General features: G+C 34.6%; 1 protein-coding gene across 1 annotated transcript; it reads left to right on the plus strand.

Annotated features, from left to right (window-relative positions):
• Window positions 1-9,799: 9,799 nt before the first annotated feature.
• On the plus strand, window positions 9,800-12,456 carry LOC127252792 (uncharacterized). Its single transcript, XM_051277109.1, has 4 exons — window positions 9,800-10,114; window positions 10,219-10,441; window positions 11,035-11,190; window positions 11,700-12,456. The coding sequence occupies exons 1-4, from the start codon at window positions 9,905-9,907 to the stop codon at window positions 12,407-12,409; spliced, it is 1,299 nt and encodes a 432-aa protein (XP_051133066.1). The 5' UTR covers window positions 9,800-9,904; the 3' UTR covers window positions 12,410-12,456.
• The last annotated feature ends 2,002 nt before the right edge of the window (window positions 12,457-14,458 follow it).

Genomic DNA, 14,458 nt, shown 5'->3' on the forward strand with positions numbered 1-14,458 from the left:
CACTCATTTGCATATTGGGAGACTTTTCAGGGGGTCACCAATCCTGAAATTATTCTAGGACAAGCACGTTTAACTCTAAAGTTCTTTCAATAGGGCTTTTTTTTTAAAAAAAAATGTTCATATTATTGACATGAGTAGTTTAATCAATTCATTTAATCTATATTCATCAATTTAATCTTTATTCTTGAATGCGCTAGCACTAGCTAGTTTATACACGAGAATTGGCCTAGCACCGGTCCAACTTTGGGGGTATCAAATCCTCCCCCACTTAAAATTCCAATGTCCACATTGCACCCCAAAAATCCGTCAACTACTAAGCCCCTCAACACTCCATTCAATGACTATGGGATATCGTAGGTTAGCTCTGATACCAATAGTAACACCACAGCATGCAAGCCATACAAGTTGGCCATATTGAGATCATAGACTGACCCCACAGATTAACACAAGTCCTTTCAGCATACTTTTTCCTCACTAACGCGCATCCTGGAGACTTTTCAGGGGGTCACCTATTTTAAAATTACTTTAGAGCAAGCACGTTTACCTCTAGAGTTCTTTTAGTAAAGCTCCTAAAAATGAATATTCATATTATTGACATGAGTAGTCAAATCAATTCATTTAATCTCTAATCACTATCGCATGGCTTAACACCGACACGTCCAAACGTATGGGTTGACCTAGCACCGATTCGACTCTGGAGGTATCACACGTGTGAACTCTGCAATCACCTCGTGATTGAAACAAGGAGGCTTGATGAGAGGATTTTTAGGCTGCTCTGCTGGTCTGCACGTTTAGGGTGCTCGTAGGGGACCTTAAAAAATACGAAGTCCAACATTTAGCGTTAGCGTGATCAGGAAGGGATCTTGCTCCGCTTGCAAAAACACCAGCTGCTTGATAGTCCCTCGGTGCGCGTTGTAAGGACAAACCTCTTTGGGCCCATCTCTTGCTGATGGGATCAACGATGTCATACCGAATTATGTTGGAAATGAGATAACTAGTTGGACCTTGGTTGATCCCACCATGTAACTTAGAAAGTCCTCAAAATTGTCCTATCCCTATAGGATTCTCTTTTCCGGACTGTTTGTTGCCCCCTAACTATGACAATTTATCTCGGTTCATCCTATGTTTCCGACATATTTTTTGGTGTCGACCTCCTGCCCATGATGGATTATTGAGACCAGGCCGAACTTCAATGGTGTTAAAACTGGCATTTCTACTGTCGGCGGCTGGGGGACACACAAAAACGACTTCATTTCATGCTCGAATGCATCAACTAGGTCTTTTTCCTTCCTCTTCTCCTCATCACGTAGACAAGTGATTTTGTTGCGTATCATCGGTGAAGAATATCCAATAGATACTAAAAAATCTGCTAGGCTGACTCAGGGAGGGATGACTGAATCTTCACGCATATGTGATCTTGCAGAACGGTTGTCGGCATAATCACATTCTGCTCGTCAGCCTCTGCCGAGGAAGAGACTTACGGTGCAAGACACATTTTATGGGTCTTCAAAGCTTGTTCGTCAACTCGCGCATTATCATTGGCCCTTGACTACCTTTTGAAGTCCTTGGATTATCTAATGTGCGATTCCTCAAATGCATCCACACATACGAACATGGTGTGTCCCACGAGGCATTCCAAAACTATTGTCGCTTGAATTGTTTTAAAAGTCTTAGTGAATTGAGCTTGTCAAAAGTTGATGGGTTGTCTAACTTCCTAAAAAAGAATTGGAAACTAAGTCCAATTGCTCGGAAAAGCAAGGAAAAAATCAAAGTAAACCGGGTGAGCGTAAACTAACTGCCAGAGTAGCAATTAACTTAAAATAGAGGCTGAAAATCAAAATAGGAATAAACAAAATGACTTCAATACTTAGAATCCAAAATGCAATAAATATTGATAATATAAATCAACTTCCAATGAAATTTCAAAAAGAAATTACAAGATAAAATAAAACAATAAAAATGAATTAAACCATAATCAGATTGAATACAAAAAAGAAAACATAATCAGAATAAACAAAATAATAATAAAATTTAGACTTGCAGTATATTTTTTGGATGATGATTGGATTCCCTTTGCTTTTACTGGCTGCTGCTATTTACTTTCAAGTGATTGCAGAGACAATCAATATCCATGATCCCATAAGTTTGCATAGTCAATCTTCCATCCTTAACTTTGAATAGATCTCCTATATCATAAGAGCATTCATTCTAATTATTATTTTTAATCCTATAATTTTTTTTATCACTCTCATCCATAATAATATCTATATTTTTTTTTTCACAAGCGTTGTAATATCGTACCTTCAACTTATTATCTTTATTATTTTATTAAATTCGTAACAATTTATTGATTTTATGCAATTTTATTGTCTAACATTTCTTCCGTCCCAATATAGTTGATACATTCCATTAGGGACATGGTATTTAAGGAGATGATATTTAATGTTACTAATAGTGAGTTATGATATTATTTTATTATTTTTTATATAATTAATTATATTGATTGTTTTAATTTAAGTTTAATATATATGATTAAGAAAATTAGAATGTATATTTAAATATTTTAAAAATTATATCGCAATAAAAAATATACAATATGAATATCATTTTATAGAGAATAAAATTTTGTATAGTACAAGTAAATAAAATAATACATTTATTTATTTAGAATTAACATAAATTAACTTTATAAAAGATTAGAAGTTTTCAATATAGATAAAAATATTTGTTTTTTAAGGAAAAAGATAAAAATAAAGCGGTTTTGAGTGACATGAAATGTGATATTAAATGTTGTGTAGTTAATTAAGTTAATTTATATTTGTTAAATAAATTTTGATTTGATAAATTTATCCATAATAGAAATGTATCAATTGTTATGTGATAGAAAAAATGAAAATAGTATCAATTGTAATGGGATGGATGAAGTAATATATAAATAATTGTGTTGGATAATCGGTTATTTTGCAATCGATTACTTTGTGAGTTAAAATGCGACGGGCCAGTGTACCAAATTAATTAGATTAATTTGGAAGAAATAGATTTATTGTGTATGAGATTTGGTTAATATTTTGACTATTTTTCCTGTCTCGAGACAAACCAAATTGTGCAACCCCAAAATTAAACCCGGGTATATGGCCTAAGTCGCAGTATTATTTGGATAAAATATTATCCGTTGGATAGATTTATTATAATCTCAAAATGAATGTTTGAAATTAGAATAAATTACAATCGTTTCAAACGGAAGGTTTGAAATTAGAATAAATTACGATCGTCACAAATGGAAAGTTTGTAATTCGAATCAATTACGAATGCTTCAAACGGAAGATTTGAATTTAAAATAAATTACATCGATAATTAAGGTCATAATTATGATCGTAATTGATCCTCCTGCTATTTTGGCCGAGTGGATACGCCTATATAAAGGACCTCCCACCTTCATTCTAAACACCAACATCAACAATTCTCTCTTCCTTCTCTCATATCTTCTAGCTTTCCGACAACCTTCCCAGCTCAGCTCCTCTCTCATTTTTGTTGGCCGGAGCTCCAATGATTAGAGGTTTCACTCTCATTAGAGATGGAAACCGTTTTATCTTTGGGTTAGAATGTCAACCACCGGAGGCACTAGCGGGGCGTATCTAATTTTCGGAAAGAGGATTCATTCTCGACTCGGTTACACGGTAGAGTTTATTCTTGCAATGCCCATATATTCCAATAATCGAAAATTATATAGTACTTTGCGAGAATGTCAACCCCTGCCGAAGTCGCCGCCGGAACCGCCGCCAGAGGAGTTTCCGGAGCCGCCACCGGAGGAACCTCCGGAGCCGTCGCCGGAATTGCCGCCAGAGGAGTCTCCGGAGCCGCAGACAAGGTAATCGCTCTTCCACTTAGGCCAGTTCCCTTTATGGATAGCCCTATTTTTTCTGGATTTGCCCTTGGGGGATATGGGGAATTTCTTGGGTTTGTGGATGCACCCTCTGCTTCATTCGAGGCTCAAACTGTTGGTCCTGGGCTTGGCCCACGGATGATGCCCCGTGCAAATTCTACAACCATTCATGGGAGTGGACTTGAAGAGGTGGCAGGAGAAGATGCTCTTCTACCTGACTGTGATTGGGTTTGCCATGTTCGTGTTGCACGATGGCCCAATCACCCCAGAGCCCGATGCAGACTAGCAGACGCATGCGAATTATGCATTGTGGGCACACGGAGACTACATGATAAGAAATACTATATTAGATAGTCTCTCTAACTCTCTTTATAATGTATATTACAAAATAAAGAGTACGAAAGGGTTGTGGGATGTCCTTGAGAAAAAAATATAAGTCCGAGAATGCTGGGTCTAAAATGTTTGTTGTGGCCCGGTTTATGGACTATAAGATGGCAAGTCTGTTGTCGAACAAGTGGAAGAATTTCAACATATTGTTCACTCTGTTATCGACGAGGAGATGCCACTGCCAGAAAAGTTCATCACGAGTGTGATGATCGAGAAATTGCCCCCGAGTTGAAGCAACTTCAAGCACGGGCTAAAGCATGAGCTAAAGCAAGTGGGACTTGAAGATCTGATTGTACGAATCCAGATAGAGGAAGACAACAGAAAGCAGCACAAGGCTAAAACTGGAAATATTGCTAAAGCCAACTTGGTCGGAGATCCTGCCAAAAAACCGTGCACGCGCAATTCAAACGGACAAGGGCAAAGCCAAATAGTCCAAGTTTACAGGTAACTGTTTTAACTGTGGTAAAACAGGACACTAGGTTAAGGACTGCAAGGCACCGAAAAAGAAGAAGCCGAGTTCCCAACTGTTCGAGACGAGCCACCGGACTGATCGTAACCTTAATAGTGACGACCTCGTCGCTGTTGTGTATGAAACAAATAATGTGGAAAGTCCGAGAGCTTGGTATATTTGACACCGGAGCAACCTGCTATGTTTGCTCCAACAAAACAAACTTCTCGACCTACAAGGAGACCGAAGGGAGAAAGCTGCACATGGGAAATCACGCAACTTCTAAGGTACAAGGCACAAGGAACGTGGTGCTGAAGATGACCTCTGGCAAAGAACTAACCCTGAAAGATGTCCTGCATGTGCTAGACATTCGGAAAAATCTCGTCTCAGGATCGCTACTAGTTAGGCATGGTTTTAAACTTGTCTTTGTAGCACATAAATTTATATTATAAAAAAATGAGATGTTCTTAGCTAGGGGTTATCTTACAAATGGGATGTTCAAATTAAATGTAATGGCTACGCCGAGCACCACCTATTGATAATAAAAATGTTGTTTCTTCTTCGTACTCGATTGAGTGTTCTGATTTATGGCATTATAGATTAGGTCATGTAAACCTAAATGCTATAAAAAGATTAGTAAATATGAAATTACTAAATATAAAAGAAGTGAACACTCAAAAAAAATGTGAAGTTTGCGAGAGGCCAAAATGGCAAAATTACCCTTCTCGTCTGTCGAAAGGAAGACTAAGCCATTAGAGTTAATTCACACCGATGTATGAGATTTAAAATTTGCGCAAACTAGAGGGGGAAAGAAATATTTCATTACCTTTATCGATGACTGCACAAAGTATTGCTATCTTTACCTACTAAGGGAAAAGAGCAAAGCAATCGAGGCCTTCAAGAACTTCAAAACCGAGGCAGAAAATCAACTTGACTGTAAAATCAAAACAGTTCGAAGTGATAGAGGTGGCGAATATGTGGCCCCATTCGAAGAATTGTGTAATGAAATTGGCATAATTCATCAGACAACGGCTCCATATTCACCTCAATCGAACGGCGTTACAGAATGCAAAAATCGAACACTTAAGGAAATGATGAATTCCTTGTTGATAAGTTCAGGACTTCCCCAAAACCTGTGGGGAGAGGCGGTACTGACTACAAATTATATCCTGAACAAAATTCCACTTAAGGGTAAGGATGACACCCCTTACGAACTATGGAAAGGCAAAAAACCCACATACAAATACTTTAAAGTATGGGGGTGCCTAGCAAAAGTGGAAGTTTTGTATCCAAAGCAAGTCGCTATCGGCCCAAAAATGATAGATTGCATATTTATCGGATACGCACTAAACAGTAGTACTTATCGTTTCATAATTCACAAATCGGAAATCCTTGGGATGACCGAGGGAACTACGATAGAATCAAGTAACGCCACAGTTTTAAAAATATCTACCCTTATAAGGATATGATGCAGTCAAATCCAAAAGTTCGTAGATGAAAATCTGCGGGGCGTAAAAAGACAAATGACCAATAGCTTTGATCAACAGGCTTCAAAGCCTAGGCGTAGCAAAAGGACAAGGGTCGAAAAAACCTTTGGTCCGGAATTTGTTATGTATATGTTAGACAATGATCCAACAACGATCAAGGAAGCACTATCTAGTCCTGATGCTCATTTTTGGAATGAAGCAATAGATAGTGAAATAGACTCAATAATGCATAATAACACTTGGGTGTTATTTGACCTACCCGAAGGTTGCAAACCACTAGGGTGTAAATGGGTTTTGAAAAAAGAAACTCAAGGCTGATGGGTCTATTGACAAATACAAAGTCCATCTCGTAGTAAAAGTCTATAGACAAACTCGAAGGGTATTACGATGCGAATTGGATATCCGACGCAAAACACTCACTGTCTATAAGTAGATATGTATTTACGATTGGAGGATGAGCTGTTTCGTGGAAATCCACAAAACAGGCGTGCATTGCACGGTCCACAATGGAATCGGAGTTCATCGCCTTTGACAAAGCTGACGAAGAAGCCGAATGACTGAGGAACTTCATAGATGATATTCCATACTGGACTAAACCAGTACTTCCCGTAATGATTCATTGCGATAGCCAAGCTGCAATAGCAAGGGCTAAGAATGGAATTTACAATGGTAAATCCCAACATATCCGACGTAGACATAACACTGTAAGGCATTTGATCACCAGTGGGGTTTTGACTATTGAACATGTAAAATCAATAGAAAACCTAGCGGATCCGCTAACCAAAGGGTTGCAGAGAGATCAAATGTACAAACTGCTAAAGAGAATGAGTTTGAAATCCACAAGATAGAGACAATTACAGTGGTAACCCAACCAAATCACTTGGAAATCCCAAACCTTGGTTCAATGGAAAAACTAAACTGTAAGAGTCCGGCATGAACACTCAATTACAATTCCCTGAAAAGCAATAAGTGTTATAATGTGCAAAAGTGGTGAGGTTGAGTAAATGACTCTTAATGGTCCTAAAGGTGTAAATTAGATACCTTGATATAGGATTACCTATATAAGTGTGAAGTGTGGGCCGCCTCAAATGAAACACTAATTAATCCAAAGATGAGATCCATGGCCGAAATGGATCAAAATGTGAGAGCAAAGTTGAGACTGAGATAGCGACACGTCAATATTATTGACTAAGTGCACGCAGAGGTGGAACAGTTCAATGCATCACATCAACTGGGCCATCAGTACACTCTGTAATGTTGACTATGGAAGGTTCAAAGCAAAAAACTACATGTCCTGATGTGTCAATGTCTCACAGGGATTGAGCTGGATTTCTGTCCTTTATGGGCATTTCCTCTCATGTGGGGATTGTTGGATAATCAGTTATTTTGCAATCGATTACTTTGTGAGTGAAAATGCGACGGACCGGTGTACCAAATTAATTAGATTAATTTGTAATTAATTTGGAGGAAATAATTATTTATTTATTGTGTATGGGGTTTGGTTAATATTTTGGTTATTTTGTCTGTCTCGAGACAAACCAAATTGTGCAACCCCAAATTAAACCCAGGTATATGGCCTAAGTCGCAGTATTATTTGGATAAAATATCATCCGTTGGATAGATTTATTATAATCGTTTCCAACGAAAGGTTTGAAATTAGAATAAATTACGATCGTCACAAACGGAAAGTTTGTAATTAGAATCAATTACAACTGCTTCAAACGGAATGTTTGAATTTAAAATAAATTACATCAATAATTAAGGTCGTAATTATGATCGTAATTGATACCCTGTCATTTTGGCCGAGTGGAGACGCTTATATAAAGGGTCTCCCCCCTTCATTCTAAACACCAACATCAACAATTCTCTTCTCCTTCTCTCATCTCTTCTAGCTTTCCGACAACCTCTCCATCTCAGTTCCTCTCTCATTTTTGTTGCTCGAGCAATTAGAGGTACCACTCTCATTGTAGACGGAAACCGTTTTATCCTTGAGTTAGAACGCCAGTCACCGGAGGCACTACCGGGGCGTATCTAATTTTTGGAAAGAGGATTCATCCTCGACTCGATTTCACGGTAGAGTTTATTCTCGCAATACCCATATATTCCAACAAATTGTTGGAGTAATATATACAAATTTTTCTTATTTTTCTTTCAGATATGTTAAATTCGGCTAACTTTTTTAAAAAAAAAAAAAAATTGCTTTATTTTATTTTTTTGTTTATATATCATCTTACGCGAGAGGCTTCCTTTAGAATCCATCTTTTTCATCGCTCTGACAGACTTACCAAACACCGGCTATCTACAAGCAAAATTCTGAATAGCACAATACTCCTTTTGTCTCAACTATTATGTCAACTTTACCATAGACACGAGAATTTATAAGGAGTATAATTAGTAAATCATTAAGAATGTATTAGTGAAAATAATTATTGTATAATAAAAATAATTATAAATTAAGATTAAAATAACTAATTAAGATAATTAAAATTTTAAAAATTATAAATTAAAATATTTAAAATAATATTAAAGTATATATTTCTTTTCCAAAAAAGAAAAGTGACAAAATAAGTGGAATAGACGAAAATAGAAATGTGGACATAATAAGTGGGACGGAGGAAGTAATATTTTTATAAAATACTCATTCCGTCCTATATAAGAAGCAACATTTTGATTCCGACACAAGAATTAGGTGGGTAGAATAAAGTAAAAATTAGATAATGTGATGAGAGAATGTGTATATATACATTTTATTTGAGTAGTGTAATGTGATAAAATATACTTAATTATTTCGTATTTTGAAAATATTACAGATTATGTGGAAATACCAAAATAAAAATATTGCATTGTATACGGAACCGAGGGAGTATTGTATTTTAATAATTTCGTTTTATTGGTCATTTAATTGAAATTTAAGATAGAATTTAGATAAATCTAAAAATTGGATATAAAAAAAATGATTAAAAAATATAAATGAGCCTGATATTTTATAATAAATTTGAATTGTATTTGTACAAATAAAATAATCCATGTATAAATTTAAAATTTTAAAATTTCAGATTTAAAAGTTTGGATAATTAACTTATTATATTATTGGAGACTTAAATTTCAGAAAATAATAATTAAATACTCAATAATTATCATTATTATTAATTAGTATTATTATTATTATTATTGGAGGCATAGATTTTCAAATTTTAAAATTTGTATAATAGTTAATTACTTAATTATTTGAGACATTCGGTTTTTTAAAAAAGTAATATTTGAGTGGCAAGTGTATTTATTAGTAGAATTGTTTTAAAAGTAAGGATTGAGAAAATAATTATAAAAGTAACGGGGGTAACAATAAATGCTTTAATAAATGTATTGGGCCAGCTCTCAAACTGAGCCAATTTAAATGGGCCCAGTGGATTCTTCTTTTTCTTCCACCCAAACTGAAACTCCAACAAATTTGACCCAAAAATGACTTTTGGGATAACACATACAGTGGCCCTTTAACTGCTGCTAGTGCTAGTGCTAGTGCTAGTGTAGTGCTACCCCTGCTGCCCCGCCCTAATAATACTAATATTAATACTAATACTAATATACTTTACCAATCGTCGACCACACCCAAAATCCCTCACCGATTTAAGCTAGCTTCTCCGTCGGAGCTTTCTCCTCTCCAATTCCTAAGCTCTCTCCCCCCTCCTCGCAGCCGCATAAATGTTTAATCTAACACAATGCAACCTCAAATCGAGCCTTCGTCGCTTTTCAAAGGCCATTAATCCCCGGTATATCGAGGACGAAGGCGATTGGTTTTACGCCTCCGAGTGGTGGGACAGCGCCGCCTCCAATAGCCGCACCGTTTTCCGAGAGATTTCCCGTGCCGGAAACGGCGTCGTATCCGTCCTGGCTCATCCTTGCTCAAAACCAGTACGTTTGATTGTTTACACTTGTCTACCAACAGCTGCAGGCTGCAGCAGAAGCATAATATCTTTGCTGGTCGACGATGACTAACAATGGAAATGGCAATGCAGGATAGATCTAACTGGGCAAGAGCAGAAAAATGGCTTCAACATCGGCGTACAGAGATTTGCCCAGATTATAGAGGAAACATTCGGGTTAGTGGCTATGAATGGAGAACACTTCACTTTAATGATTTTACTCGGGAAAGCACTGTTAAAATATTGGCTGCATACACCGAAGACGAACCTGCCTCTTTGAGCTTCATGCAACAACCAAATTGTCTGGCTGTGCCATGTAAAAACTTTTAATTACTTGCATCGCCCATGTTTAGCTTATGCCCGACCAATGCTAACTAACTTACAGTTATGTTATCATTTCTCCCTTGAGTTTCTTTCTTGTGTCATGACTGACTACTGCCTACTCGCTCCCCTTTCCCTACTCATTTTGGTTAAAAAATGATGTTCAACTTTTTTGTCGCCTCCTTCAATTATTCCTCTCGTCTATATGATTATGATGTCTGTAGGTATTTCCATCATAAGCTGATAGCACTTGTTTAGAATGAAAGAAAATTTTTTCGTAGTTGGATAAAAAAAAAACAGTAACAAATTCCTGCTTTAGTTGTGAGCCATTGTTTCAAAATAGTTTTGAAAAACGTAAAATCTAAATATATAATGCAGAAATCTACAGAAAGACTAGTGTGGAGATCAGCTCATTATGTTCGATCTCATTGGCGAACCTGAAAGAAATAAAATATGAAATGCCTAAAGGCTTTAGATGTATGCTTCTTCAATCCCATCCTTATGTTATTCTGACACCTTTCTTCCTCAGCTGCTCTTTTTCTTAGCTTGACATTCTGTTCCTGTATTGAGTTGGGACTTTGTTTGCAGATGTGAAGAGTATGATTTCTGCTGGCTTGACTACTATTGCTTCATCGAATTATGACCTCATCAGCAATGCTATAAATGGGAAGCAGAATATGAAAATTTTGTGCATCGGTCATGGTGGGGGAAGCATACCTTTGTTTTTGGCCAGTAAAATTCAAGGTTTGAGAAATCAAACTGTTTCTGCATCAAATAATTGAGTAAACATATTATTTTAGAGCTCTGAAACGTTTCACTTTTTTTGATGGCTTAGTTACGAATATATTGTGCTTTGAACCTAAATTTCAGTTCAAACTTGTCCTTGTTGACACTGTTAATAGTTTTTGAAATCAACATTAATAATTTCTCATTATAAGCTTTCATTCAAAAGTAGCTCATTTAAGATGAAACTGTCCTAAGAAATACATAGTCTATGCGTGTTCTTTAAGTGCATTTTCATTTGCAGATCTGAAATGTGTTTGGGGATAACTGTTATATCACTTGTATAGGCAAAACTTGCTGCATATGGATGTTGCTAGAAATTTGTACATTTCCACATATTTGTCATGGTTTAAGAAGAGTCCGAATTTCTGATACACAGTTGTCCGTAGATTATTTTTATCAGCACGGTTGTGTAATTTTGCTCTAGTTGATGTGACCAAGTTGCTCATCTTGGAATTGCCTTCATTCAGGTGCTGTAGTCCACATAGTTGAAATCGACCCTCTTGTAATATCTGCATCAATCAAAGAAATGGGGTTTCCTGCGTACTCGGCTATCTCCCCATCTGGCAAGCGTGCTCAGCCAAAGCCAAGTCCATTTGACAACATTCTCTGGGGAGGAACCCATGAACGGATACTACTATTCAATTCAGACGCAGAGAAGTTTGTTCTCGAAGGGAGCACCATTTATGACATGATCTTCATCGATGCCTATGATGGTGAAGACATTTTCCCACACAAGTTATGGCAACCTGACTCTCCATTTGTCCATGCTCTGGGGTGCCGGCTTCATCCCAGCCATGGAACTGTTGTCGTCAACCTGCATTCAGATGTTGACTTGTCGTCGTCAGTAGATGCGCAGAGTTCACCCCTTTTGGCAATGGGCAAGCATACGAGGCAGGTATGCCGTTCCTACAAACATGCTCTGTTAGATACCTGCCAACATTCTAGCAATGGTAATGGTATAGCATTCACAGTTTCGGTACCATGGGTGTGCAATACATCGCTTGTTGTATGTAGAGGTTTGGGTGGAGTAGATGGAATAGAGGGCTTTCCCGGGGCCGGGTGGGGTATAGGTATGGCTTTGAACACGCTTATGTCCAAAGCCCTCAAAGTAGATAAACTTGTGAACATGCCCTTTTCATGTTTGCAATACGTAAAAACAGGATTCACTCTTGTGTAATGAATGAATAATAATAATGCCATTCACTGGTTCCTGTTCCAACTAATTCAAAACAAAATTGAATTGTTTTAGTATATACCCTCTCCCTCCCCTTTTAATCTACTCTTTTGAATTATATTTTTAGTTTTATTATTTATTTATTTATTTATTTTTTATATAGTGGATTAAGAAATAGAAATATTTTATTAGATAGTAAAAATGTGTAGCATAGGTTTATAAATTAATTGAATGTCTAATCATATATTTATAATTTATATAAAAATTTAAAATATTTTATAATAGCATGTATTTTTACTATAATATAAAATGATTAAAAAAAATTAAAAAAAGTATATAATATGTGTTATATAATAAATAATATAATATATCAAATATGTGTATACGGCTGGTGAATATAATGTATTTATATATATATATATTTTATGTATGTAAAGATATAAATTATTATTTATATGTTATGCAAAGTAGAGAGAGATAGTAAGATAGAAGTAATGAAGATTAAGTGTATTTGATTTGATGCACATCACGATTTATTTATAGGCAAAACAAATTGCAATTACATGGATACAAATTAACCACCATCAACATTGTAACTATGCTACGTATATTACAACAATATGGTCATTTATATGGTTTTTTTTATTTATTGGGAATTATTAGCACTCATATGTCTTACTTAGGTGCATGTTAAATAAACAAATAATATTTCAGTCAAGATGACCCATTTTGTTAGAGTCTGTTTGCTTCGAGGCTTTAGGAGGGGAGGGGAAAGAATGGGTGACAATTCTAAAATTTGTAATGTTTGATTCAAATTTTTTTAGAGAGCGGAGGGAATAATCTCTTTATATTTTGATTCCCCTCTAATTTGGAGGAATTTGGAGGGGAGATATTTTATTAAACACTTTTTGCCTATTATATTTTTTTAAAATTTTATTAAATTTGTATAATATTTTTAAATTTTAATATTTATTTATTTTATTTTTAATTATACTAAATAAATATTAATATATATTGTGTATATATCTAAATTACATTATATATTTTAAAATATTTTAGATTAAAATTTACATTAAATTTAGTTATAATATTTTCAAAAAATAATATATAATATTTTAAAAAATAAATAAATAATTTTAAATAACTGTATTTTATTTTAATAATTTATTTTATCAAATAAATATATTTTAAAAAATTAACATAATTTTTATAATTGATTTAGTTTATATAAATTTTACCTTATCTATTTTTATACTTGTATATAAAATTATTATTTTTCTTTATTTTGATTTTAATAAATACTTACGCTATCTAAAACATATCACATTAATTTAATTCAAATATATTTTAAAATACTTTTAAAAAATTTAATCGAATTTATTTTATAATTAAGTATATATTTTAATTAATTCTGTTTAAATGATTTGATTTAGTTTAATAATTAGTTCAATTTATATAAGTAGATTTGAATTTGACATGATAAGATAAGACTTGGTCTTTATTATATACTTAATTTATATGATTTTATGTCATGTTGTTACTATTTATAAGTAAATTATTGTTTATCTATATTGGTGATGTTAATAATTATCTCTTGTACAATTAAGTAAATTATTATTCAATCTCTCTGGATGGATTTTATTCTCTCCCTTCTTCTTTTTCTTATTATTATTATTTTTTTTATCAAATAATTAGATCACTTCAATTTTTGAATTAATTTGGTTCTTTATGCCATTTCATAGGTTTTTGGTGAAATAAAGAAATGACTTGGAATTATCACTTTTCTTTTGAATCAAATACACATAGTGTAAAGGTATGTTGAACAATTTTTATCATTGTAGTTTTTACATACATTGATTTGTATTTTTGATGTATTTTTTCAACAAACAAAAAGTAAAATTCAAAGATATGGAAATATCCTTAAATTTGATTAATTAGTGCCTGAGATTAGGAATCTCTAAACACTTTACGGTACAGAAAATAAACTAGAAAGTAAAAATACTGGAAATTAAAGTGGTGATCCCCGAATCTCTTGACTTTGTTGTCGTTTGT

This window comes from Andrographis paniculata, unplaced genomic scaffold (assembly GCF_009805555.1).
Source record: "Andrographis paniculata isolate CXL003 unplaced genomic scaffold, ASM980555v1 Contig49END, whole genome shotgun sequence".
NCBI classification, from domain to species: domain Eukaryota; kingdom Viridiplantae; phylum Streptophyta; class Magnoliopsida; order Lamiales; family Acanthaceae; genus Andrographis; species Andrographis paniculata.

Excerpts from the sequence above, each read along its gene's own strand:
- LOC127252792 (XM_051277109.1), top strand. The coding sequence starts at position 9,905 with ATGTTTAATCTAACACAATGCAACCTCAAATCGAGCCTTCGTCGCTTT. Across the intron at positions 10,442-11,034 it reads AAATTGTCTGGCTGTGCCAT|ATGTGAAGAGTATGATTTCT; the intron begins GTAAAAACTTTT and ends CTTTGTTTGCAG. Across the intron at positions 11,191-11,699 it reads TTTGGCCAGTAAAATTCAAG|GTGCTGTAGTCCACATAGTT; the intron begins GTTTGAGAAATC and ends GCCTTCATTCAG.